This window comes from Octopus sinensis, linkage group LG19 (assembly GCF_006345805.1).
Source record: "Octopus sinensis linkage group LG19, ASM634580v1, whole genome shotgun sequence".
Lineage (NCBI taxonomy): Eukaryota > Metazoa > Mollusca > Cephalopoda > Octopoda > Octopodidae > Octopus > Octopus sinensis.
The window spans coordinates 49229012-49255541 of record NC_043015.1 but is presented as its reverse complement, the minus strand read 5'-3'; the positions used below and the strand labels follow the sequence as shown (position 1 = coordinate 49255541).

The 26530-nt window shown below is 37.1% G+C and overlaps 1 protein-coding gene and 1 long non-coding RNA gene across 2 annotated transcripts in view; both read left to right on the top strand.

Moving 5' to 3' along the window:
- LOC115222298 (Na(+)/H(+) exchanger beta) overlaps nt 1-26530 on the top strand; it is a 193616-nt gene that overhangs the window by 145967 nt on the left and 21119 nt on the right. Inside the window, exons 18-21 of the mRNA XM_029792474.2 lie at nt 2450-2515; nt 4892-4998; nt 8140-8193; nt 19564-19731. Coding sequence (XP_029648334.1) covers nt 2450-2515; nt 4892-4998; nt 8140-8193; nt 19564-19731 — 395 coding nt within the window. The remainder of the gene's footprint in view (nt 1-2449; nt 2516-4891; nt 4999-8139; nt 8194-19563; nt 19732-26530) is intronic.
- On the top strand, nt 20111-20938 carry LOC118767085. The gene is made up of 3 exons (XR_005002981.1): nt 20111-20353; nt 20542-20544; nt 20702-20938. It is a non-coding gene; the product is annotated as an uncharacterized LOC118767085 (long non-coding RNA).

The window sequence follows — 26530 nt, the reverse complement described above, 5'->3', positions numbered from 1 at the left end:
CCCTCTTGTGTGCATAGGAATTTTTCAAATATTTGTTTTGTGTGTTTTTTTTTAGTATCAATGGAGCTATTTCTGCAGTCAAGGCAAAATCGCAACTTGAGGGAGATCTTGGCTACTATTTCCAGCATATCAAATACATACATACACATATACATGCACATATGCACAGACACACATACATAAACACACATGTATACACATATACACACATACATAAACACATACATTCGTACACATAAAAACGCACACACACAACACACACCATGTCCTATTTTCCAGCTTGTAACATGAATTATCGGATCATTCCACCCAATCTCCACTCCATCTCTCAGACCTCCCACAGTAACAATAAACAATGGTTTCAAAGACAAAACCAGCCTCTGTACACATCGTCCTCACTGTTTCCAACATCAATAAGGCATTTCACTCACCCCACCCCTTGCTCTTTTTACTCTTTTTTTTTTTTACTCTTTTACTTGTTTCAGTCATTTGACTGAAGCCATACTGGAGCACCGCCTTTAGTCGAGCAAATCAACCCCAGGACTTTGTAAGCCTAGTACTTATTCTATTGGTCTCTTTTGCTGAACCGCTAAGTTATGGGGACACTAACACACCAGCATTGGTTATCAAGCAATGTTGGTGGGGGGGACAAGCACAGACACACAAACACATATCTATACATATATATACATATATATGATGGGCTTCTTTCAGTTTCCGTCTACCAAATCCTCTCACAAGGCTTTGGTTGGCCCGAGGCTATAGTAGAAGACACTTGCCCTGCCACACAGTGGGACTGAACCGGAACTATGTGGTTGGTAAGCAAGCTACTTACCACACAGCCACTGCTCAATTTAAACAAAGAACTCTCCAACTAAATGGTAAATTTTATTTCATAGATGTGTGTGTGTGTGTGTGTGTACAGACATGGCTTGTGTGGTTAAGAAGTTCACTTGGCAACCATGTGGTTCCAGGTTCACTCCCACTGCATGGCACCTTCGACAAGTGTTTTCTACTGTAGCACCAAGCTAACAAACACCTTATGACAAAATCTTTGTGAAAGCCCATAGTGTATGTGTATATATATATATGTGTGTGTGTATATATATCTGTGTGTGTATATATATATATGTGTGTGTGTGAGTACGTGTGTGTATATTTATCATAGTTACCATCCATTTTCTATCTCAAAAATGAAGTTCCATCATGTGTGTACATATCTATATGCACACACATATATAGATAGATAGATATGGAAATTTATATATATATGGATATGTATGTATATATATATATGTATATATATATATATATATATATATATATATATATATATATATATATATATATATATATATGGATATGTATGTGTGTGTATATATATATATATATATTATATTATATGTAGGAAAATACAAACGGACAAGAACGTAAAACATTTAGAAGACAATACAAAAACACGGACAGGACATTCAAAGCCTTCAGAACCGGATCATCCTCGCAATTTCGGCTGATGGATATATGTATATATATATATATATATATATATATATATGGATATGTATATGTGTATATATGGATATATATATATATATATGGATATGTATATGTGTATATATGGAGATATATATATATATATATATATATATATATATATATATATATATCATGCATGTGACTTAGTGGTTAGGGTATTCAGGTTACAACCTTACAGCTGTTAGGTTCAATTCCCAACCACACATTGGTGGTAGTGGTGGTGGTGGTTGTGGCAGTAGTAGTAGTAGATTAGTAGTAGTCTCTTATTACACTCTATACTCAACTAGCACTTATCTCTTATGCATATGTATATCGAGTTCTAACACCAGTTTATTAGTATCACTACGCCTTAGCAAATTGTTGAAATATATCATCATCATCATCATCATCATTTGATGTCCATCTTCCATGTTGGCATGGGTTGGACAGCTTGACAGCAGTTGGCAACCCAGAGGACTGCACCAAGCTACACTGTCTGCCTTGGCACAGTTTTCACATCTGGATGCCCTTCCTAACACCATTCACTTTACGGAGTGCATCTGGTGCTTTTTACATGGCACCTCTCCCAGCAAGGTCTGTTTTGCCATGGTTCCTATGGCTGGATGCCCTTCCTAACACCAACCACTTCACAGAGTGGACCTGGTGCTTTTTACATGGCACAAACATCAGCAAGGTCTGTTTTGCCATGGTTTCTATGGCTGGAGGCCCTTCCTAACACCAGCCACTTTACAGAGTGGACTGTATATATTTCAGGGCCTATTAAGGTTCAGATATTAGTTGTGTATCCCATGAAAATAATCCCATCTTCTTTTAATACAGAGAAAATTATAATATTCTTTATTTATTCCCAGCCGATTAAACATTTCCAGGTGTTACATGTTAACTTATTCCTGATTTGTTCATGTTTCTACAGGTGTCAGACCATTTAATGGCTGGAATGGAAGATATAATTGGCTTTCATGGCAAATACTATTTGAAGGTAAGGCATAGAAAAATGTCTCTTAATTCTTTAATTCTGACTCAGCTACAAACTCTATTTCTGTTTAAACCACTTGTCTATTACCAGAATCCTTCATCTCCCTTTTGTAATCTTCTCATACTCTATTCTTGAGGATGGAATGGAATGCCTTAACCCTTTCGATACCAACCCTGCTGAAACCGCCTCTGGCTCTGTAACACAAATGTCATGTTTTTATAAGTTTTGTATTAAAATCTTCCACCAAACCTTAGTCACAATTTATGTTCCTAACACCAGCTTAATGATAACTAAGTTATTTTACTAAATTCTTTGTTATAGTTAAAATTAATTGAAAGAAACACAGAGCATCTCAACAGAAATATGGTAACAAAAGAGTTAAAGTACATAATAGAGAAACAATTCTTAACCCTTTTGATACCAACCTGACTGAAACCGCCTCTGGCTCTGTAACATAAATGTCATGTTTGCATAAGTTTTGAATTAAAATCTTCCACCAAACCTTAGTCACAATTTATGTTCCTAACACTAGCTGAATGATAACTAAGTTATTTTACTAAATTCTTTGTTATATTTAAAATTAATTGAAAGAAACACAGAGCATCTCAGCAGAAACATGGTAACAAAAGAGTTAAAATATATAATAGAGAAACAATTCTTAACCCATTCGATACCACCCTGGCTGAAACTGGCTCTGACTCTGTAGTACAAATGTCTTGTTTTCATAAGTTCGGAATTAAAATCTTCCAGCAAATCTTAGTCACAATTTATGTTCCTAGCACTAGCCTAATGATAACTAAGTTATTTTACTAAATTCTTTGTTATATTTAAAATTAATTGAAAGAAACATAGAGCATCTCAAAAGAAATATGGTAACAAAAGGGTTAAAATACATAATAGAGAAACAATTCTTAAAATATATAATAGAGAAACAATTCTTAACCCTTTTGATACCAACCTGACTGAAACCGCCTCTGGCTCTGTAGTACAAATGTCTTGTTTTCATAAGTTCCAAATTAAAATCTTCCACCAAACCTTTTTCAGAATTTATATTCCTAATACTAGCTAAATGATAACTAAGTTATTTTACTAAATTCTTTGTTATATTTAAAATTAATTGAAAGAAACATAGAGCATCTCAAAAGAAATATGGTAACAAAAGGGTTAAAATACATAATATAGAAACAATTCTTAAAATATATAATAGAGAAACAATTCTTAACCCTTTTGATACCAACCTGACTGAAACCGCCTCTGGCTCTGTAGTACAAATGTCTTGTTTTCATAAGTTCCAAATTAAAATCTTCCACCAAACCTTTTTCAGAATTTATATTCCTAATACTAGCTAAATGATAACTAAGTTATTTTACTAAATTCTTTGTTATATTTAAAATTAATTAAAAGGAACACAGAGCATCTCAAAATATATATCTTTATTGCCCACAAGGGGCTAAACATAGAAGGGACAAACAATGACAGACAAAGGGATTAAGTCGATTACATTGACTCCAGTGCGTAACTGGTACTTATTTAATCGACCCTGAAAAGATGAAAGGCAAAGTTGACCTCGGCGGAATTTGAACTCAGAACGTAAAAATAAATACGGTAACAAAAGAGTTAATACTGAAGCATTTAGTTCTCTGATTATGAAGACTAAGATCCGTATATTGAACGGCTACGTCTACCTTGTGTTAACGTACAGAAGTGAGGCATGGTCTGTAACATAAGAAATGAGAAGGGGCTTGGAGGGCTGTGAAATGTGGGTCTTAAGGAGAAAATTGATTTCATATTTTGACACAAGGCCAGCAATTTCCGGGGAGGACGTAAGTCGATTACATCGACCCCGGTACTCAACTGGTATTTCATTTATTGACTCCGAGAAGATGAGAGGCGAAGTCCACCTCGACAGAATTTGAACTCGGAACGTTAGGACGTACGAAATGCTGCTAAGCATTTTGCCCGACATGTTAAACGACGCTGCCAGTTCGCCGCTTTGAGAAACATCCAAATAATGTCTCGATATTGTTTATAAGCTTCCATAAAAAGGGAGACAACTCATGCTTGTATTAAAATTTAGCATTCAATGTATTTCGTTTTTGGATTTGGTTTGCAAGATTCTTTATGTGAGTTCGTGTGTTGAAGCATATTCTGTTGTGTCTGGGGAGAGTCATTTTCTTTTTGTGCCTTATAATTTAACACATTCACCGGTAAAATTTCCACTTATTTCTCATTTTTATTTTCCTAAAATAATCAACTTACCCCCTCCTTCAAACTTGCTGGCCTTGTGCCAAAATTTGAAATCAGTTCATGAGAGTTCTCACAACTCGGTTATAATCTTCATTCTCTGCCGATATGTGAACATTTTTGCCCTATTTTCAGGAATTACTGGAATATTACGATGACCACTACTTCAAGAAATGGCTCCAACGGGCACCGACAAAAGCTGATGCTGAGATTGCTCAGATTTACCAAGAAATCATGCTGAGGTATTAAATTTCTTTGTCTGCTCTATTTTCCCTTTTCACTAAATTATATTTTTTTATTGCCCACAAGAGGCTAAACACAGAGGGGACAAACAAGGACAGACAAAGGGATTAAGTCGATTACATCAACCCCAGTGCGAAACTGGTACTTTATTTATCGACCCCGAAAGGATGAAAGGCAAAGTCAACCTCAGCGGAACTTGAACTCAGAACGTAACGACAGACGAAATACCGCAAAGCATATCGCCCGGCGCGCTAACTTGTCGGTCCCGAGCCCAGACGCAAAAGGAGGAGGGGTGGTCAGCAGGCTGGCTGCCTATCACCAGAACCACTAATGAAAACACTCTTCTGGACTAAACTACAATTTCGACCCTTTTATTCTTTTATTTCTTTCAGTCATTTGACTGCGGCCATGCTGGAGCATCGCCTTCAGTCGAGCAAATCGAATAAAATCGAAAAAGTATAAAGGAATATATATTTCATATATATATATATATATATATTATTTTATTCTTTTACTTGTTTCAGTCATTTGACTTTGGCCATGCTGGAGCACTGCCTTTAGTCGAACAAATCGACTCCAGCACTTATTCTTTGTAAGTCTAGTGATTATTCTATCAGTCTCTTTTGCTGAACCCCTAGATTACGGAGGACATAAACACACCAACATCAGTTGTCAAGCAATGGTGGCAGGACAGACACAGACGCACAAACATTATATATATAATATATATATATATATTATATATATATATATATATATGATAGGCTTCTTTCGGTTTCAGTCTACAAAATCCACTCACAAGGCTTTGACGGATATTTGTCCTCATCTTGTTTGTTGTTAACACAATGTTTCGGCTGATATACCCTCCAGCCTTCTTCAGGTGTCTTGGGGAAATTTCGAACCTGGGTTCTCATTCCTAAGGTATTTTTCGATGTTGTTGTTGTTGTTATTATTATTATTATTCGGGTCACTGCCTGGAATCGAACTCAGAATCTTGAAGTTAAGAGCACAGGCTACTATTCCCAAGATTCCAAGTTAGATTCCGGGCAGTGACCTGAATAATAATAATAATAATAATAATAATAATATAATAATAATAATAATGATAATAATAATAATAATAATAATAATAATGATGATAATAATAATAATAATGACGACGACGACGAACGAAAAATATCATGCCATGAAATACTCTGTGTGTGTGTGTGTGTGTGTGTGTGTGTGTGTGTGTCTGGAGATGGTGTTGGTGCAAATTTTCTATACTCAACGTCCTTTACACTTAGGTCATGTCAGAGTTGCCTCCCTTGATATCTACGCCGTTTTCACCAATTTACTGTTGGCTCACGACTAGGTGGAACGAAATGTTGAAAACTGATTCTTTTTCGTTATTATTATTCAAATTTGAAGTAATAATTTTGCATTATTGTCCAAAGAAATTGCTGCAAATGCCCCAAATATATATTTAGTATTTTAAAGCGCTCCGCATGCGCGCTTCGACATATACTCTTTAATATCATTTAATATAAGTTTTAATTAATTTCGAGCTTCTACAAAAAACAAAAACGAAATTGTTTTACATCTCAGCAAATATAATAATAGATTTAATAAAAATCCTTTCTATTACAGGCATAAGGCCTGGAATTTGGATGAGGGGGCTGTTCAATTACATCGAATCCAGTATGATTTTATCGATTCTGAAAGGCAAAGTCAACCTCGGTAGAATTTGAACTCAGAACGTACAGTCGGGCGGAATGCCGCTAAGCCTTTTGTCCGACGCGCTAAAGATGTTGACAGCTCGCCGCCTTAATATTGATTATAATTATTTCAAATTTTGGCATCGAAGCCCGCAATTTCGGGAAAGGGGCTAAGTCGATTACATCGACTCCAGTCCTTATTTTATCATCGACACGGTAAAGATGAAAGGCAAAGTCGACGTCGGCGGAATTTGAGCTCAGAACGAAAAGTTAGCGTGCTAAAGACTCTGTTGTCAGCTCGCCGCCTTAATAATTACTTTAGAGTTTGGCACAAGGCCAGCAATTTTAGGGGAGGGTTTAAGTCGATGCGATTTCATCGAACCCCAGTGTTCAACTGGTACTTATTTTATCGATTCCCAAAAGGATGAAAGGCAAATTCGACCTCGGCAGAATTTGAACTCAGAACGTACTAACGATTCTGCCAGCTCACTGCCTTAAATAATAATAAGAATTGCCGTTTCTAATTCAGGCGGGTCAGCGATTTACGGTAGATTAGTCTTGCTTATCTGGTGAAGTGATGGAGATGTAAAGAGTGATGTCCCCTGCATTGAAGTATATGTATGCGTGAGTTATGTTGAACAAATCGACTCCGGGGTTTATTTATAATATTTAGTACTTATTTTGTCCGTCTTTTTTCTTTCTTTTTTTTCTTCTACCAAACCGCTAGTTTACAAGGACATAAACAAACCAACACTGGTTGTCAAGCGGGTGTTGTTCATGGCTAGAATGTCTTTGATCACGGGTCTATTTCGTCGAGTATATCTGAAAGTTGAGGAACAATTGTTCCTCCATTTTCTTATTTGTATTATATATATATATGTATGTATTCAAGGTGGGATGGGTAAATTGTCACCATTTTATATTTTCATGGTGGTGGTAATGATGAAGACGATGCTGCTGCTATATCTCTGATTACCTTAGAATAATGCATCCTTCCTTTTTTTAAAACATTAGGGTGAGAATTGAGGGAGATTAGACTGCTTTTTCTATCAGGTTAAAAAAACAGTTAAAGACTTTATTAAATGCAACCACAACTCTATATCCCATATATTTTCTCCCTTTTATTTTATTTTATTTTTTTTGGACTTAGGGTTCTTTAATTAAATTTTAGTACTAATTAATTAAAACAAATTACAGTGTAAAAGGCATGTATTAACCAACAAATGACTGATGTGTGTCTGAGATCAAATCATTTGTCAGGCAAGTTCATCACTGAAATTCTTTCATTCTGTTTTTGCTTTTTGTTGTTTTGTTTAGAGGAGGAGGGGTGGGGTTGTTTGTTTTTGTTTCTTACTTTTTTCTTAAATTAAAAAAAGAAATCTCCTGCTTTATGTAATCAAACCCTTAAAAATATATTTCTGATCCGTTTTTTTTTTTTCACAGAGACCATTTCCAACATTTAGAAATGTCAGGTGCTGCAGGTATTCCTGATTACAAGTAAGTTTATAATTTATTTCATCTTTTTTTTTTGTTTAATTACACCTGCGTAATCCCCACCCCATCCTTTTTCATGTTTTTTTTGTTGTTTTTTTCCCCTCTAATTTTTTTTAATATTTACCATTATTCATTCTACTTTTGATGGTTTCCAACAGTAAAAAAAAAGTATTTAAGCTATCATTATCATCTTCATCTTTATAATTATTTATTATCATAACCATCATCATCATCATCATCATCATTACTGCCTCAACCACCACCATCATCAACATTATCATCTTTCTCTCACTCCTCATCCACCTCTTCCTCATCATCTTCCCCCTCGTTATCATCCTCTTTCTGCTCCTCCTCCTCCTCATCATCATCATCATGTTTACTTATAAATGTATTCCGCAATGCGTCCAGAGGAGGTTGATATAAGAAATCAATAGGAAAAGTACTAATAAAACTATTTTTCTCTTTTCCAGTGAATTGTTTTTAATCTTTCCTTCACCTGGAGAAGGTCTTTGGCAGGGAACCACACCCTGCAGTCCGACATATATATATATATATATAGATATATAGATATAGATATATATATATATATATATATATATATATATATATATATATATATATATATATATATATACATACATATATCTACATATAATAATAATATTAGGGAATATTATTATTATAATATCTCTGATTACCTTAGAATAATACAGCCTTCCTTTTTTTTTAAAACATTTGGGTGTGATTTGAGGGAGATTGGACTGCTTTTTCTATCAGGTTAAACAAACACTTAAAGACTTCATTAAATGCAACCACAACCCTCTATTCCATATGTTTTCTCCCTTTTATTTTATTTTTACATTTCCCCAGTCACCCAGCAAAGCCATTAAAAAATCAATAGAAGTGACTTTTTTGTGAATTTTCTATCCAAAACCCAATCAAAATGCCCGAAACGTGATACGCCAATTGAATGCCAGCTAGCTGTATGTGATCGGTCGGAGATTTGGACAGTACTCACATGTATGTGTGCACGTACACAGCTGAATATGCATGCACTAGCACTATGACCCGGCAACACCGGATCATAGTGCTAGTTATTATTATTATTAAGAAACTGGGGTTGCCAATGAATGGCTAATGGAGGACAGACAAGCCTTGTACAAGGGTACCTATTGATGTTCTGTATCTTTCTGGGCAGGTTGGTGTATGTTCTGTATATGATACAGAACATCAGTTGGAGGTCACACCCAACATTTAGTAACATCTATGGAAATTGGTACCAATATTCCTCAAGCTAAAGCAGAAACGACTACAATTTGCTGTTATTAAGCAGAGAAAGAGGTTATGTCATCCCTCTGGAAGTGTTTTCTCCAGGAAACTGATATTTTTAGATACTATATCTCAGGACTCAGGGCTGGATATTAGAGATCTGAACACAGCAATGCAGGACCATGTAGTGTAGAAAGGGATTGTCAATGGAGTTCCGACCAACCTACGGTTGGTCAAAGGATGATGATGATGATCAAAGTGAATTAGCTATGAGTTCTGTGAGGAATTCAGTGTGCAAACAAGTGACAATTAGGGGTCAGTTCCCATCAATGCTAAGTTTAAAGTAGAAGTCCAGAAAACTGAGGAATGGTTGATGGAGAATTTGGGGGTTTAGGCTTAGCATACATTTTGGAAGATTAGGTGCAGTTGTGGCTGTGTGGTAAGAATCTTGCTTCTTAACCATATGATTCTGGGTTCCATCCCACTGTATAGCACCTTGGACAAATGTCTTCTATGATAGCCCTGGGCTGACCAAAACAACCTTGTGAGTGGATTTGGTACATAGAAACCGAAAGAAACCCTTCATGTGTGTGTATATATATATATATGTGTGTGTGTGTGTGTTTGTTCCACTACTACTTCACAACCTGTGTTGGTTTGTTCACATCCCCATAACTTTGACAAGAGAGTATGATAGAATAAGTACTAGACTAATGAGAAAAAGAAAGGTAAACCCTTGGGTTGATTCATTTGACTAAAGCCCTTCAGGGCAGTGCCCCAGCCTGGCCACAGTCCAATGATTGCAACAAGTAAAAGATAAAAAATTTGATTAAAAAAAATTCACGAATCTTAGTTTCATCTAATTTTGTCAGTGACAAAATGACTTAGCTTGACGAGTATTTAAATGACAGGACTTAATGTTTATAAATAATAAAGGATTGGCTTGATAAAGTCCAGTTGGAGACACGAGATGTTTGGACTTTTGAAATGAAAACAAATTTGATTTTATCAACATACATTTCTGAAGGCTTGGGTTTTTTGGGAAGAACTGCATATTTCGTCAGTAATTATACAGCAAATACAATAATTTATAACCGATTGAATGTTTAGACAAACTGTTTTATCTATTATTAATAAATCTTGCATCATATTTTAAGATTCTATGCTAAAATGTTCTGAAATTTCAATGTTCATAAATTACATTCGTTGTGATTTGATATATATTACATTTTATATATATGTGTGTATGTGTGTGTATGTATATATATATATATATATGTATATATATATATATATGTGTGTATATATATATATGTGTGTATATATATGTATATATACATATATATATTGTGACCCCTTTCGATCATGAATGACCATGGGATTGCACCTAGAAAGTTGCCCTCCGAGGCACAAGTCTGGGCAAGGTTGTTTATGGGAGACCAGCAGTCGTCCATGCATACCGGCCTCTCCTCTCCACACCACTGATGTTATCCAAGGGAAAGGCAAAGGCCGATACAGCTTGGCACCAGTGACGTCGCAGCTCATTTATTAACGTGCAAGTGGCTGAGCACTTCACAAACACGTGTACCCTTAATGTAGTTCTCGGGGGAGATTCAGCATGACACAGAGTGTGACAAAGCTGGCCCTTTGAAATACAGGTACAACAGAAACAGGAAGAAAGAGTGAGAAAGTTTTGGTGAAAGAGTACAGTAGGGTTTGCCATCATCCCCTGCCGGAGCCTTGTGGAGCTTTAGGTGTTTCCGCTCAATAAACACTCACAATGCCCAATCTAGGAATCAAAACCGCGATCCTACGACCGCGAGTCCACTGCCATAACCACTGGGCCATTGTGCCTCCACATATATATATATTATATATATATATATATATATATATATATATATATATATATATATATATATATATATATATATATATATATATATAAAAGAATACAAGAATTATGGAGTAGATTTCCGGGCTCTGATTGAATCATCCATGTGTTAACATGTACGCCCTTGTAGCAATGTAAACTTTCATTTCATCAACATATACTTGGCACGAATAGCAGGCTGCGGTTTACACCTTCCTTATAAAAGATTTTTTTCTCAGTTTATCATACTTCGATACGTAAAAAATCAACGACCTTTTGTCTCAATAAACCAATGTTGTCCCTGAAAGTTTTATTTTATATTTACTACGGATTGCTTGAAGCTAACTTTCTTCCTACACTTTGATCCCTGGATCTTTTATATATATATATATATATATATATATATATATATATATATATATATATATATATATAATAAGTAGTTGTATACTGTCAACTTAATGTGACAGTCCCATAAAGGGAATCAAATTACTGCTATTTAGCCCTAGGAAGCATCAATGCTTCCTGTCGGCCTTGACACATTTCCTGAGTCCTTATGTTTGTAAGGATGAGATAAGCACCCCCACCCAGCTAAACCTGCTCCCAGAGACTAGTTTCTGAGTCTTTGCTCATCATCAGTCTGGAGTAGCATGCCAGAGGAGGCTAGCAACAGCCACGATCGGTTGGTGCTTTTTATGTGCCACTTATTATTATTATTATTATTATTATTATTATTATTATTATTATTATTACAAGTAACCTTTCAAAGCGCCTCCCCCTATTGGGAGCTTTAATTGTTACTTACATTTCGTTGTCATCCCGCTTTTGTACACAGACTTTTTTCAAACGGACAAAACCCTTTGTAACTTTCGTCCTGTGTTTTGTCCCTTTATGTTTTAATTGATTTTTGTTAGCCCTTGTGGCCAATAAACGAACGAATTATTATTATTATTATTATTATTATTATTATTATTATTATATTATTATTATTATCATTATTATTATTATTATTGTTTAGGCAGCAAGCTGGCAGTATTGTTAGCATGCCAAGTGAAATGCTTAGCAGCATTTCATCCGTCTTTACAATGTGAGTTCAAATTCTGCCAAGGTTAACTTTTGCATTTCATACTTTCAGAGTCGTTAAAATAAGCACCACTAGAACCTTGGGGGCGAAATTATCAACTTACCCTCTCTCCTGAAATTGCTGGCCTTGTGCCAAAAGTTGAAACCAACGCCTAAATAATTTTTGGTATAGTATTTATTTCAGAGATATTAGCCACTGCTGTGTTGTTCCTGAATGAATTAGCTGCTCTGATTTCATTCACTTAAATGTTTTACTTTTCTGCAGGTCAAGAATTTTATTCATGTTGTAACATGTTCTGGCCACTGTGTTGCCATTCCATCAAAATATCTATGTTGTCATTCTGCTGATGTTGTTCTTGTATGTTCTATATTTATGAATCTATTGTCAGATATCAGGAATATTGTTTCAAAAGAATTCTTTGAAAAATATCAACTCTGGTACATGTAAACATTGAAACATGAAAATTCTGCTACATGTAAACATTATGAAATATTTTTTTTTTGCTTTTAGGCCGTGTGTGTGTGTGCAAATGTGTGTGAGTGCCTGCATGTATATATATGTGTGTGTGTGTGTGTGTGTGTGTGTGTGTGTGTGTGTGTATATATATATATAACGGGAAGCTTTATGAAAATAAACAAAAGACGAAGGCAGGTGGAAAACAAACGAACAATTGTATTAGTATGGCGCTCAGGAAATATAAATAAAACAAGTCTTTAACGTTTCGAGCCTACGCTCTTCAACAGAAAGATACACAGAGAGAGAAAAACACAGAAAGAAGGAAGGAAAAAAATGCGTGCAGTAGCTAACGAATCAACATGGCGATCTGATTTCGGCCAGAGGTCAAAGATCAAACATGAGACGCGAGAGCGAAATAAGGGGAGATAATAGGGTTGATAAAAGGGTTGAGGGACCAGCTAATAGTGCGTGGGAGGGGTCTGGATGTGTGTATGTATAGGGTTGGTGTATGTATTAGTATGTATAAGAGTGTGTGTGTGTGTGTGTGTGTATGAGAGAGTATTAGTGCGTAGGATTGGTCTGGACGTGCGTATGTATGGGGTTGGTGTATGTATTAGTATGTATTAGTATGTATTAGTACGTATTGGTATGTATAGGTGTGTGTGTGTGTGTGAGAGAGAGTATAAGTGCGTATGCGGGGTCTGGACGTGTGTATGTATAGGGTTGGTGTAAGTATTAGTATGTACTAGTAGTATTAGTACATATTAGTATGTATTAGTTGGTGTGTGTATTAGTATGGCACATCATATGTGATGTGATGTGTAAAGTCATGTGGTGTAGTGAGGAGAAGAGGGGGAGGGGAAGAAGAGGGGGGAGAAGGGGAGAGGAGAGTATGGGGGAGAAGGAAGGGGAGGAGGGGGATGAAGGAGGAAAGAGGGAGAGGGGGAGAGAGAAGGGGAGAGAGGGAGTGAGGGAGCAGAGGGAAGGGGAAGAGGGAGGGAGAAAGAGGGAAGAAGGGAAGGGGAGTAGGGGTGGAAGGATGAAGGACTGAAGAAGTAGGGGTCGGGGGAGAAAGGATAGGTGAGGAGAGGGGGGTTAGATGAGGAGGGGGGGAGAGTTGAGACCAAATGGCGTATAAGAGCGAAGAGAGAAGATTAATTCCTGTTCACGGCGCAAACGGGAATCCGGATGGCCTCTGTGTAAGGACAAACCGAACACAGATAGGTGTTGCAAGGAGTGACCGGTGGAGCGGAAATGGCGTGAGACCGGTGTGTCGTTCGCAAGGTGGATGTCACGAAGGTGTTCCACGAACCGGTCAGCCAAGCGGCGTCCCGTTTGTCCGATGTACAAGGAATTGCAGAGAGAGCAAGAGATGCAATAGATAATATTGCTGGAGGTGCAGGTGAAGGAGTGGATGATGGGATAGGGTCGATGGTGGGTGCTAGTGAGGCGGGTGGTGTTGGAGAGGTAAGGGCAAGTGCGGCAACGTGGGCGGGAGCAGGGGAACGAGCCGGGTTGGGAGGTAGGGTCAGGGAAGGAGCTATGGACCAAAAGGTCTCGAAGGTGTGGGCTCGTTTGAAAGAGGGGAGGGGTCGGTTAGGGAAGAGGTGTGAAGTGGACGGGTCGGACTGGAGATGACGGAAAGCTCGAAGAATGGTGCGTTGGAGACGTAGGGTTGTGGGGTGGTAAGTGAGGGGAAAAGGGAGGCGGGAGACTACAGGGCGGGTTCGGGGAGAGAGAGCAGATACACGGTCCACGGACCGTGCTCTGGCATGGGCGGTGTGGATAGTGGTGAGGGGGTATCCACGTAGGGTGAAGTGGTGAGCCATACGTTGAGACTGAGTCTCAAAGTCATGGTCGTCACTACAGAGCCTACGTAGACGGAGGAATTGGGAATAGGGGATGGAAAGCTTGGTGTGTTCTGGGTGGGAGGAAGAGAAGTTGAGGTATGAGTGTGAGTCTGTGTGTTTGTAGTGAATGGAGGTGGTAAGAGTGGAGTGAAGAATGCTAACCGAAATGTCGAGGAAGGAGACAGAGGTGTTGGAGATAGTGGAAGTGAAGTGGAGGGCTGGATGGAAAGATTGGACGAAAGAGAGGAAGGAATCTAGATGTTCGCGGGTGAGTGAGGTGGCACCGATAATGTCGTCAATATAACGACCATATAGTTCAGGAGTGGGACCATTGCTGATAAAACATATTGCTGTTTAATTATATCTTGATGTAAATTAGAACATTGGAAAAAATTTTTTTAATTCATACCAGGAAAAATCTTCCCAATAATATTATTACGTACGTACCAACCAAAGCAGTGGGAGTAGATTTGGTAGATGGAAACTGAAAGAAGCCATCGTGTGTGTGTTTGTGCGTGTATTTGTGTGTGCCTTTGTGTTTTGTGTGTATTTGTGTTTGTGTGTATGTGTGATTGTGCATGTGTGTGTGTGTTTGTGTGTGTGCATGTGTCTGTGTTTGTGTGTGTATCTGTGTTTTTGCGTGTATTTGTGTTTTGTGTGTATTTGTGTGTGTGTGTATTTGTGTGTGTGTTTGTGCGTGTGTATGTGTGTTTGTGCGTGTGTGTGTGCTTGTGTGTGGGTCTGTTTGTGTGTGTATGTGTTTGTGCATGTGAAACAGGTAAAAGGTAAAAGATATCAGCAGCAAATTCTGTGTGTGTATGTGTGTGTTTGTGAGTGTTTCTGCGTGTGTGTGTGTATGTTTCCTTGTGTCTTTGTGCATGTGTGTGCTTGTGTGTATGTTTGTGCGTGTGTGTATGCTTCCTTCTCTTGACATCATACAGGTGGCATCATTCATTTCTAATCTTCTGTGAAGACATGTCTAGCCTTGGGAGAAGTATTACCTTTCTTGGAAACAGGTAAGCTTTGATGACAGGAAGAGCATCTGGCAAGTTGAAAATTTGTCTCAACAAATTCCATCTGCCCGCTGCAAGCATGGAAAACTGAATATTAAAGCAATGATGATGGTAATATTGAAGGTCATGGTAAATGCAGCAGTGACGAAGATAATGATAATGACAACGATAGATTTTTCAAAAACAACAAACTTTTCCACTTTGAAATGTGAAGGGATTGGCATGTATAAAAATTATCTGATTTCATGGAATTTTTATTCTGTTTTTGTTATTTTCATTTTCTAATCTGATTAATTTTTGTTGATGTATTTATGGAATGTTTTGATAGTAAATTATTTGCTGACATTTAACATGCAAAATTTCTTATCTCCACAGATATCGACACCCCTGTCACTTTATTACTCTGAAACATCTCTTGGTAGAACCCACCCGGTGGTATATACCACCCACTATATCTTTCTTATCACTTTATGTTGTTGACAGACTACAACTAGAGTTCTGTTATGCTTTTGAACATGCTGCTAAAACATTTCTAAAAGATTCTAAAAGATTTCGATACTTAGCTTTTATTAAATATTCTGTTAGACCTTGAGGTTTTTGCAAGAAACATCAATATCATCAATATATATATATATATATACACACATTTTTTTCTCTCCTTGTTTTTTCTGTGTCCCTTTCTGTAGAAAAGCTTAGGCTCGAAACATAAAAGACTTTTTTCTATTCCTGAGTGTTATACTAATACATTTGTTTAGTACACCACCTGTCTTCGTCTTTTGTTTTTTTCGTAAACTCTCCCTATATATATATACTACCAGTATCGCCCGGTGTTGCTCGGGTTTGTAAGGGAAATAACTATATAAGCATTTTTAGAGAGTTACTTCCCTTATAGATGCCAATTCAGGCTTTCTTAGCCATTTCTGTTTTGGTGTCTTCAAGCCATGAAGTCGTTGTTCTAAGAGAACGCTGGTCTCCTTGACAACGCTTTATGACGTTGATTTCCTTACACTCCCTTCCCCACAGCTTCACGAGGGAGGGAAGAAGGGGGAGAAGCAAACAGGTGCAGGTGTGACCATGGACGCCAACTCCGCCGCCATCGACACACGAAAAATTATGCATTAAAATGGAATAAAAAATGATGTTAAATTATTTTTAAAATCGTAGACTCATCGTAGACGCGCGCTAATACTCAGACGGGCTCGATATGAATCACGACTATAAGATACCCGAATTTGGTTAAACTGCATCGCAAAATGTGGGAGTAGTTAGGAATCTAAATCGAAGGGGACAGACACTCACACAACTACAGTTTTATATATATAGATATATATATCTGTACAGATTCTGCATAGATGCATGATATATTTATTATTATTAATTTTTGCTGTCATTATTGTTGTTGTTGTTATTATTATTATTATTACCATCATTATTACAATCATTATATATAAACGTTTGGCCCAGTGGTTTGGGTGTTGCACTCATAATCACATGATTGTGGTTTCAATTCCTAGAGTGAGTGGTGCGTTGTGGTTTTTTCGAAACCTGACATGTGGTACACCATGCTCCTATTCAGGCAATGTCGATTGGACGGCGGAAAAAAGCTTATAAACAGTGCAAACATTTGGGTCCCTATCAACAAATCGTTTGTGTAGGTCATTCAGCAAAAAGCTGAACACTCGTATGTATTTAGCAGCATTTTGTTGTCTTTTTATTTTGAGTTCAAATTCCTCCAAGGTCAACTTTGCCTTTCATCCTTTTAGAGTCAATGAAATAAGTACCAGTGAAATACTGGGATCAATGTAATCATCTTGTCCCTTCTTCCAAAATTTGAGGCCTTGTACCTTTAGTAGAAAGGATCATTATTATTATTATTATTATTATTATTATTATTATTATTATTGTTATTATTATTTAGCACACCTTGCAAAATGCTTGGCGGCATTTCTTCCGTCTTTACATTCTGAGTTCAAATTCTGCTAAGGTTGACTTTGCCTTTCATCCTCTCAGAGTTGATAAAATAAGCACCAGTTGAACACTGGGGTCGATGTAATTGACTTACCCGCTTCCTGAGATTGCTGGCCTTGTGCCAAAATTTGAAACCATTATTATTATTAGTATTACTATTATCATTATTATTAATGCAACAAGCTGACAAAATATTTATCAGCATTTCGTCAGTCTGCACAATCTGAGTTCACAGGATTTTGCTTTGTCTATTTCTTTTTCTGTTCAGTTTAACCCAGGATTTTCCTTGAAGGGGCTTTTCTTGCCATCGTTTTATCATGATCCATTGCTGTTCCAGTTTTAGTTTAGATTCCAGTTGTTTTTTCAGCTTTTATTGTTTCTTCTTTTTCTTCATAGTTGTTAGGTACTATGACTTCTCGTTTGTATTTGTAAGCTTCCTTAAAGGCTAAAAACAAGTTTTTGTTTTCCTTAAATCCTTAAAAATGTTTTAGCCTGAATGCCGCGGCCATGCTGGGGCACCACCGCTGTTCGTGTTTTATGGCTATTTGTATTAGTTTTCCTTGCTTCTGAAGGAGGTATTTCTATAGTCCTATGTTGGTTATTTTGCAATAGTTTTCTAGCTGTATAAGGCCTCTACCACCTTCAATACATTGTATATATAATCTCCCTATCTCAGATTTTGGGTGGTGCATCCTAAATCCTGTCATTATTTTTCTTGTTTTCCTGTTTATTTAGATCAGTTCATTTCGAGTCCAGTTAAGAATATTATAGCTCTAACTTATAACTGAGATAACTAGATTGTTGATACCTATTATCTTGTTTTTCGCATTGAGCTCTGTTTCCAGTATTAATCTAACTCATCTATAGTATTCTTTTCTTATCTTCTCTTTCATTTATATGTGTTATATCGTATTTAGTTCATTGATTCCTAAGTATTTGTATGTTTGGCTTTGGTCTAATTCTCTTATTTCATTTGCTTTATCTACTGTGATATTGTTACTCTTAACTAGTTTTCCTCTTTCCAAGGTTGCTTTGACACATTTTTTCTAAGCCAAATTTCATGTTTATTCCTTTGATAAATCCATGTACTGTCTGCGGTAATGTTTTCAGCTGTTTATCACTTGTAGTGTACAGTTTTAGCTCATAACATATGTAAGAGATGGCTGATTGTTTTACCATAACAGTTGTATCTATTCATTATCATCATCATCATCATCATTATCATCATCATCAACATCAGCATTATTATTAATTCTTTTTATCTCAGGTTTTGTTGTAACTCCTGGAGGAGTCTTGCATGCACAGTGGGCTTGCTGCTTGTAGCCCGCAGTACCAAGCTATCTGTTCTTTTCCACTATCTAATACTTTCCTAATTATTTTGGCCTTGCCATGGAGGCAAACCTTTTGTACACAGTTCTACTGGACACTCTTTTACTATCATTATTATTATTATTATTATTTTTATTATTATTATTATTATTATTATTTATTATTATTATTATTATTATTATTATTATTGCCGGTCAAAACACACCATATATTGTGCTTTTTGTTTGATTTTCTTTCCTTTTTTGTTTATTTTGTTGTTTTTATTTTACCTTTCATTGTTGTTTGCGTTTGAAATCTTTGAGAATACGATTCATATCTGAATCAAACCAACACAATACAGAAGCTGTTTCTCACCAGCTTTTGAATTTATTTCTAAAAAAATTCATATTTTTGTTTTTGTTTTCTTCATTTTTTTTATTTTTCTATTTGTTTGTTTTTGTTTTCTTCATTTTTTTTATTTTTCTATTTGTTTGTTTTTGTTTTCTTCATTTTTTATTTTTTATTTGTTTGTTCTGTTTTGTTTTACCAAAGGCCAAAAAAAGAGTCAGATAATGTAGAGAAACCAAGTCTGGCAGCGTTGGTCCAACTGATTCATAAGGTTGATGCTGATCTTGAGGAAGAACCAAAAGTTGTTAGAAGGAAAAAAATTAAGTCTGCTAGTTCTAGTCCAACATCACCAACGCACTTTTCTTATGCCAGGTTGGTTTAGCATGACACCTTTACCTCCGGTTTTCTTACCTTTTGTGTGAACATAGTGCATTAAGCTCACTGCTTTGCTTCAAGCTTTTCACATTTTTTCTTCACACAATCCTTTTAGTTTGTTTTACTCTTACTTTACAATATTATATGCTTGCAATATATAGTATTGGCTCATCCCATAAATAATGCGACTTTTTTCAATTGCATGAACTAAAAGTCAGTGGGGGCAGGATAAACTACCTACATCAACTTGCTATAAAAACAGGTATTTATTTTACCAGTTATTTGATTTTAACAGATATTTTTTCAAAGCTATAATGGAAGTGACAAAGGAGCATATTTGGCATATTTTGCTTTATGAGTTCAGTAAAGGCAACAATGTGATGGAAAGTGTGAGGAATATTAATGCAGTATATGGGGATCGGACGGTAAGCATAAGCCAGTGTCAACAATGGATCCAGAAATTCTGAACCGGAAACAACAATCTACAAGATGGGCCTCATCCTGGAAGATTTGTAGAGTTCGATGAGGATGTCCTGCAAACCCTGGTGGAAGAACATCCCATTGTAACTGTTGAGAAACTAGGAAAGAAGCTTGGATTTGGTCGTTTAACCATTCATCAGTACCTGTCTGCCATCAGAAAAGTAAGGAAATTGGGTTAATGTGTTCCTCACAAACTTTCCGAGTCTAATCATGCACAGAGAGTGAATATGTGCTCTTGCTGTCACGTCTCATCAATGAACCTTTTTCGGACCGAATAGTGACTGGTGACGAGAAATGGATTCTCTATAAAAATGTCAAGAACCGGAGACAGTGGATAGGGAAAGGATAAACACGGGCACCCAAGGCTAAAGAAGGTCTTCACCCACATAAGATGCTCTGTTTGGTGGGATAAGAAAGGTTTAGTCCTCTTGAACTTTTAAACCCAAACCAAACAATAACAAAAGAGATCTACTGTGAGCGGCTTAAGTCAGCGCTAGAAGGAAAATGACCATCTTTGGTTTCAGGACAAAAGGTGTCCTTCCATCAGGATGATGCTCACCCACATATAGCAAGGATGACTTTCCAAAGGCTGCAGTAGTTTGAATGGGAAACAATGTCCCACCTACCATATTCATCAGAGAGTGTCCCATCTGATTATCATTTATTCCTGTCTTCAAAATCATTTGGATGGAAAAAATATGAATTCTGTAGATGAGGTCAGAACAGTACTGGAGGAGTACTTTAAAAAAAAAAATAATAATGAAATTATTGTATACAGTGCTCAGGTGCACCACAACTTGTCAGAAAGTGCGTGTAAAGTATATGTAGTAATATACAAATGTCTGGAAAGCAAACAATGTATGAGTCAGATACATGCTTGTGTGTGTATGGAGGGGAGAAAATCAGGTGTAGTGTTGGCGAATCTCAGAAAGCATGGAAGTTTTGAAGGATGCAGTGCTCCGACAACTAAAAACTGATGCTGGCAGTTTGTTCCATGCTTCAGCAACTCTCAACGTGAAAAAATGTTTCCTAAAGTCATGGGAGCTGTGCTGTTTTCTGACTTTGTAAATATGCCCACGGGTGTTAGACGGGTGGAGTTTGAAAAGGTGCTCAGAGTTATTGTTTGTAAGATGACAAGTGAATTTTTGAAGACGAGCCTTGCAAGTCAACCAGATAGATGGAAGAACATTGTAGAAAATGAAGGAGAGTATGTTTTAGATTAAAAAATAACTTTGTCTTGATTTCAAAAATAAAAGAAGTATAAAAAAATCCGCATTATTTATGGGATGACCCAATATATCTCTCCTATTTATATTATTAAGTATTTATGGTCTGATTCTCGTAGTGTTCTATTAATTCTAATATGCATCCATGGTTTGGACTTTGTAGTGCTTGTTTGCTCTATTGATACTAATATATTTTCATGATCCAACAATGTCTCTCCTATTAATACTAAGGTGTAGCTCCATGGTAAAAAGTTTGCTTCCCAATCACATGGTTCTGGGTTCAGTCCCGCTGAATGACACCTTGGGCAAGTGTCTTCTACTTTTGAGTAGATTTAGTAAATGGAAACTGAAAGAAGCCCAGCGTATGTGTGTATATATGTGCATGTGTGAATCTATTTGTGTTTGCCCTTACTACTGCTTGACAACCAGTGTTGGTTTTTTTACATCTCCACGATTTTAGCAGTCCAACATAAGCAGTTCTAGGCTTTTAAAAAAATAAGTTCTATAGTCAATTTTTTCAACTAAAACTCTTCAAGGCAGTGCCCCAACATGGCCACAGTTCAGTGACTGAAACAAGTAAAAGATATTTAAAAAAAATGATACTTCCATGAACTGGCTCTTGTAGTGTGTGTCTGCCTTGTTGATATTAATAGGCATTCTAAGGTGGCAAACTGGCAGAAACATTAGCACGTTGGGCAAAATGCTTAGCGGTATTTCGTCTGTCTTCATGTTCTGAGTTCAAATTCCACCGAGGTCGACTTTGCCTTTCATCTTTTCAGGATCGATAAATTAAGTACCAGTTGCGTACTTGGGTAACTCTAATCACCTGGCACCCTCCCCAAAAATTTCGAGCCTTGTGCCTAGAGTAGAAAAGAATATTATAAAGGTGGTGAACTGGCAGAATCGTTAGCACGCTGGGCAAAATGCTTACCGGTATTTCACCCATGGCTATGTTTTAAGTTCAAATTCCGCTGAGATTGATTTTGCTTTTCATCTTTTTGGGGGGTCGATAAATTAAGTACCAGTTGCATACTGGGGTTGCTCTAATCAACTGGCCCCCTCCCCAAAAATTTCGAGCCTTGTGCCTGGAGTAGAAAAGGATATTAACATGCATTCATGGTCTGGTTCTTAGGAACTTTGCCTGTTTAGGAACCTTTCCTCGTTTCTGTCTCTTCTGCCTTATCTCTCACATCTTTGTGACATCTGTGGTAGCTGTCAGTATATTCTTGTTTCTTTATTGCCCACAAGGGGCTAAACATAGAAGGGACAAACAAGGACAGACAAACAGATTAAGTTGATTACATCGACTCCAGTGCGTAACTGGTACTTAATTTATCAATCCTGAGAGGATGAAAGGCAAAGTCGACCTCAGCGGAATTTGAACTCAGAACATAACGGCAGATGAAATACCTATTTCTTTACTACCCACAAGAGGCTAAACACAGAGAGGATTAAACAAGGACAGACACACGGATTAAGTCGATTATATTGACCCCAGTGTGTAACTGGTACTTATTTAATCGACCCCGAAAGGATGAAAGGCAAAGTCGACCTCAGTGGAATTTGAACTCAGAACGTAACGGCAGATGAAATACCTATTTCTTTACTACCCACAAGAGGCTAAACACAGAGAGGATTAAACAAGGACAGACACACGGATTAAGTCGATTATATCGACCCCAGTGCATAACTGGTACTTTATTTAATCAACCCCGAGAGGATGAAAAGCAAAGTCGACCTCAGCGGAATTTGAACTCAGAACGTAACAGCAGATGAAATGCCGCTAAGCATTTCGCCTGGCATGCTAACACTTCTGCCAGCTCACCTCCTTTATATTTGCTGTCATTATATTCTACTTCAAACTCTTAACCAAATATGGACATTCCATTTTCCGAGAAGTGCGATGCATGAGACAAGGCTCGTTATTAAGCAGGCTGTGTTACTAAAGGAACTCAATGTTTTTGTTTGATGCCCCATTCAGAGAATCTTGCAGGCCATAGGTTACATTTGACTGCTCTAAATCATATCTTCTCCTTCCTTTGTAATCTTTGGTTTGTGTTGTTACAAGTCCATTATAATCAATTGATTGTATTAGTCATAAAAAATAGTAAAGCATTAATGTAGTGGAAACATACAGACAGACAAAGGGGGGGACAAGAGTGATTTGAGTTGAGAAGTCAAGCAATTGACAATGCACAACTTGGAATAACATTAGTTTAGAATTTCAGGTTTTGATAGTCGTTCCATGTTTGTGTGTGTGTGTGTGTGTGTGTGTGTGTGCGCATGTGTGTCTCAGTGTCCTTGAGTGGTGGAGTAAATTGAGGTGAAGTGCAAAGCTGGCTTGAAGTGGAATCAGAATTAGTTTACAAGAGAGGAGACTGTACTGGTGCAGGCATGAGATGTATATGGAGGGTGACAGTTTGGTAAAGAGGTGCAGGTCATTGAAAATAGATGAAACCTGTGCATGGAGGAGATGACAAAGGACCAAGATAATCGGTGGTAACATGTAGTCCTTGAGAAAGCCTGTCCACCTTTGCAGACCGTAGCAAAAGAGATCGATGGAATAAGTACCGGAGTCGATTCATTTCACTAAAACTCTTTAAGATGGTGCTCCAGCTTGGTCACAATCCAATGACTGAAACAAGTTAAAGATAAAAGATATATCTTATTAATTATTTTTCTCATAAAGCCGGAACGATGCAAAGTATAAACAAAATTAATACAGGTCAATAGTTTCTCCTTGTAAAAGTACAAAACATTGACTTACATGTATGTGTGTGTGTGTGTGTGTGTGTGTGTGTGTGTGTGTGTTGTGTGTGTGTGTGTGTGTGTGTGTGTGCGCATGTGTGTCTCAGTGTCCTTGAGTGGTGGAGTAAATTGAGGTGAAGTGCAAAGCTGGCTTGAAGTGGAATCAGAATTAGTTTACAAGAGAGGAGACTGTACTGGTGCAGGCATGAGATGTATATGGAGGGTGACAGTTTGGTAAAGAGGTGCAGGTCATTGAAAATAGATGAAACCTGTGCATGGAGGAGATGACAAAGGACCAAGATAATCGGTGGTAACATGTAGTCCTTGAGAAAGCCTGTCCACCTTTGCAGACCGTAGCAAAAGAGATCGATGGAATAAGTACCGGAGTCGATTCATTTCACTAAAACTCTTTAAGATGGTGCTCCAGCTTGGTCACAATCCAATGACTGAAACAAGTTAAAGATAAAAGATATATCTTATTAATTATTTTTCTCATAAAGCCGGAACGATGCAAAGTATAAACAAAATTAATACAGGTCAATAGTTTCTCCTTGTAAAAGTACAAAACATTGACTTACATGTATGTGTGTGTGTGTGTGGTGTGTGTGTGTGTGTGTGTGTGTGTGTGTGTAGTCATCTAAGAATGCATAAGTCAGAAAGAAAAAGTCACTTCTCAATGGGGTGCGTATATTAATCAAAGTATACAGTATCACAGATTAATTTTAACCAAGCTTAGCGATCGGTTTTGCAGTGGGTATTAGGTAACTGGATATTTGATAACAGGGTGGTTGCCTAAAAACACATGCTCTTCAGTGATGGTAACACATGCATACATATGTTTGCATGTATATTGGCATGTGGCCTCGTGGTTATGATGTTGGGCACTTGATCACAATGTTTTGAGTTCAACTGCTGGACTGGGCAGTGTGTTGTGTCCTTGATCAGGGCACTTAATTTCATTTTGTTCCAGTATACTTAGCTGAAAAGAAAATGAGTACCAGCCTAGTGATAATGTAGCTACCCTTCTCTCTCTCTCTCTCTCTCCCACTCATGCTCTCTCTCTCTCTCCCACTCATGCTCTCTCTCTCTCTCCCACTCATGCTCTCTCTCTCTCTCCCTCCCACTCATTCTCTCCCACTCTCACTCCAGCTGCCATACTCTCTCTGTAATCCTGGATCAAATGTGGGTCGGTCAAGAGGGTGTCCATATCTTTGCATGCCTTATACAGCAACCTGAAATAAATTAGCAACAGCATGGTACATGCTTGCACACGACCACTACAGTTTGGTGTTTATACACACGCACGCCCACCCACAAACATACACACACACACACACACACATGCACTCGTTAATTAAATAGGAATGTTTTATTGGTTTAGCCAATGTCGTTCTCTTCTGTTGAAGTAGGCGTCTGCCAAAGTTGTTTGTTGTTCCAGACATAAAAATTACTTTTAAAATATTCCACTTGAAAACCATTTTCTAATATCGTTAAAGTAATTAGAGAAGTCAGAGTTTAACCCAAAGACTTCTTTTTACATTGCCTTCCACTCTCAGACTCTCAGACTGGAGAAAGCGTTTCTCCTGCTATGGGTTACAGGGGGGGGTTTCTTCAGATTTTATTTTATCCTTTTTGTTACTAGCACTTGGTTTTATATGAATAGTTCTTTTTATTTTCTCTGTATGTGTAAGGACTCCGGTGTGTGTGTATCTGCGTGTGTGTTGGCTCCAAATATAATGATGTTACTGTTGCATATGAGCAACATAGTAATGCGTTTATTTTCTAGTGACACAATAATCTTTAATCTTTTCATATATTCTTGAGCGTCAGTATTATAGTGACATATTTATAGCTTTTGCAGCCGGAAATTTTGCTTTCATTCATTTATTTTGAATTTGTTATTTCTGGAGTAGCTGAGTTTGTAGGAGCAGGAGTGGCTGTGTGGTAAGTAGCCTGCTTACCAACCACATGCTTCATGATTCAGTCCCACTGTGTAGCACCTTGGGCAAGTGTCTTCTACTATAGCCTCGGGTTGATCAAAGCCTTGTGAGTGGATTTGGTAGACAGAAACTGAAAGAAGCCCGTCATATATATATATATATATATATATATATATATAACTTAGAGAAGAACCTCCTTTTATTAATTCAACAATGAAATAACAATGATATAATTAAATTATACCATATAGAAAAAAATTAAATATACGATAAGAACATATACCAATAATTAAATAAAATACAAAATAATAAAAAAGTATAATTGTATTTTACTTAATTATTGGTATATGTTCTTATCTTATATTCAATTTTTTTCTATATGATATAATTTAATTATATCAT